Below are 2,351 nucleotides of genomic sequence, written 5' to 3'. Positions count from 1 at the left end.
TTTTTTTTTTAAAAAATTTTTTTTTTTTTTTTTTTTTTTTTTTTGTGTGCGTTGAAAAACTGCAGCCCCATTCTCCAGATAACCGTGCTTTAGCAAGGGAATGTAAAGATGTGAAAATTGATAGAGTATATGTTGGATCTTGTACTGGGGGAAAGACGGAGGATTTTCTGGCCTTGGCTAAAGTTTTTCTTGCTGCAGTAATAATCCTCAACTCTTTTACTTGTGAACGTGATTACATGCAGATGCTTATAACTGCCCTCAATTTATGACGTTATATATTTTCTTGAAAAAGTTTACGTTTGTCTTTATTCCCTTCAACTGGCGACTGGTTTTTTTCCCCCCCGAGAATCTCACGTCTTCTCTGTTGATGTGATTGTTGTAAGCTTAAGAGAACTGTTTATTTTCTTACATTGCTATTAGCTTATTAAGTGTCTACCGTACTATTGGTCTGTGCATGCAAAATTTAGGGATGTCGCTGATGTTTCCCTTGACACTTATCCTTGCGACTCCGCGCTCATTTTATACTCATATTTTGGTATCTGAATATTTTTTGGGAGTCTTACAATATATTGTAAATCTTATATGCAGGGAAGGAAGGTTAAAGTTCCTACATTTATTGTCCCTGCCACCCAAAAGGTTTAGAACTGTGTACAATTCTGTGTTGAAATGCAATTTTACTTGTCATTAGAAATGGCAGTCAGGATTTTAACTACGACTTTGCGAAATTGTTTGGCTTTATTTTTTCTCCCCCTAAAAATGAACAGGTTTGGATGGACCTATATAGCATCCCAGTACCTGGAGCCGGTGGTAAGACTTGCTCTCAGATATTTGAGGAAGCTGGCTGTGATACACCAGCAAGTCCTGGTTGTGCTGCTTGTTTAGGTGGCCCTAGGGACACTTATGCACGGATGAATGAACCACAGGTAAATCTTAATTTTCCTGTAGTTCAGTTTTAGAATAAGATAAGGAAAAGAAATGTGGACTTGTTATCATTAACATTCTTTTTTATGGTTTGGAATATTCTGGTCTAGACGAACCAGAGTGTTTCAACAGATGTAGAGAGGGGTCTGGAATCATTGATGAGGTTTAGAGATTGGTATAGTTTAATGCTTCCATGTGGACTTTTGTATCCAAATCCTAGTTATATTTCTCTTAAGCTTCTTTCAGTAGCCAACTTAAGCATAGCTAGTGGTGAAGGTATTAGAAACCTTTCCTGCAAGTTTAAAGTTTGAATCACCTCACCATTGTAATGCTGTAGTTTGAAAAAAAAAGGCATTGAGTTTTCATATGATTTCCAAACTACCAAAAGATCTTAGTTTTAGATCCCATTTACTTTTGACCTTTGAGGAGGGCTCAAGATATTCTGGGTTGCGAACTAAAATTACAGTTATTGTACTGATAGCAATGTCGTTGGAAGGAAATTAGAAATATTATGAGGGGGTATATTAGTAAATAGATAGATAATTTGTTATACTATTTGGTTACAACTAGAGGGAGTGAGAAAGGAATTAGTTTAGTTGGTTTAGGTTTGAGTGATCTAAAGATAGGGAGGGTCCAAGTGCTTCGAATCACTTGGTTTGATCTTGTAGTTCTTTTATCTCTTTCGGGTTCAATCAAATGTGCTTATAAACACCTGAAAATTAGCTAACAATATGGAAATTAGTGGAAATGATTGTAAGCTAGGTCCTCCATCACGATCTCATCATACATAGATTAACCGCACCAACGAGTGATCTAGGTAGAAAAGAAAGTCCCGCAGCGAGCTGTGAAACAATCAGACCTTGAATGACATACCTTGCTGACATTTTCATTTCCACCCAATAAGAGAGTGCTTAGGTTTACTTCTTTAAGCAAAATACTTGTTGGTACACCGATTGCCCTCCCTTGGTTTGCGACTCCCCCGACGTAGAATCTCTCAATAGAAGTTTACTTGGTTTGCAGGTCTGTGTTTCAACAACAAACAGGAACTTCCCTGGTAGAATGGGACACAAAGAGGGACAGATTTACCTTGCTTCTCCATACACAGCCGCAGCCTCTGCTTTGACTGGATATGTGACCGACCCAAGAGAATTCTTGCAATAGTGTTCTACTGAATTGGAGGTTACTCTAATCGTATGTTTTATGTATTTTGTTTAAATTGAAATAAGGTTTCGTCATGCCATGTTTGAATCTGCTTATGCTTAGAACTTGCTTAGCAGTTTGTTGATGGTCATCTCTCGTTTCAAGTTTAGTGAGCTTTTGGTCTACCACTTGGATTTGAAAGATTTTAGGATGAATTTACTTTGCAATTAATGTTTAAACTAATTAATACACTATTTATATGTTAATGATTAAGGATTGCTCCTTTTTAA

At 36.9% G+C, this 2,351-nt stretch overlaps 1 protein-coding gene across 1 annotated transcript in view; it reads left to right on the top strand.

Annotated features, from left to right (window-relative positions):
• The window catches only part of LOC111471179 (3-isopropylmalate dehydratase large subunit, chloroplastic), a 10,304-nt gene extending 7,953 nt beyond the window's left edge, over positions 1 to 2,351 (top strand). Inside the window, exons 12-15 of the mRNA XM_023116876.1 lie at positions 66 to 197; positions 589 to 636; positions 765 to 923; positions 1,942 to 2,351. Coding sequence (XP_022972644.1) covers positions 66 to 197; positions 589 to 636; positions 765 to 923; positions 1,942 to 2,082 — 480 coding nt within the window. The 3' untranslated portion in view covers positions 2,083 to 2,351. The remainder of the gene's footprint in view (positions 1 to 65; positions 198 to 588; positions 637 to 764; positions 924 to 1,941) is intronic.

The sequence above is a fragment of the Cucurbita maxima genome, unplaced genomic scaffold (genome assembly GCF_002738345.1).
Source record: "Cucurbita maxima cultivar Rimu unplaced genomic scaffold, Cmax_1.0 Cma_Scf00049, whole genome shotgun sequence".
Taxonomy (NCBI): domain Eukaryota; kingdom Viridiplantae; phylum Streptophyta; class Magnoliopsida; order Cucurbitales; family Cucurbitaceae; genus Cucurbita; species Cucurbita maxima.
The sequence above is the reverse complement of the archived record's forward strand: the minus strand, read 5'-3'. Positions and strand labels throughout refer to the sequence as shown.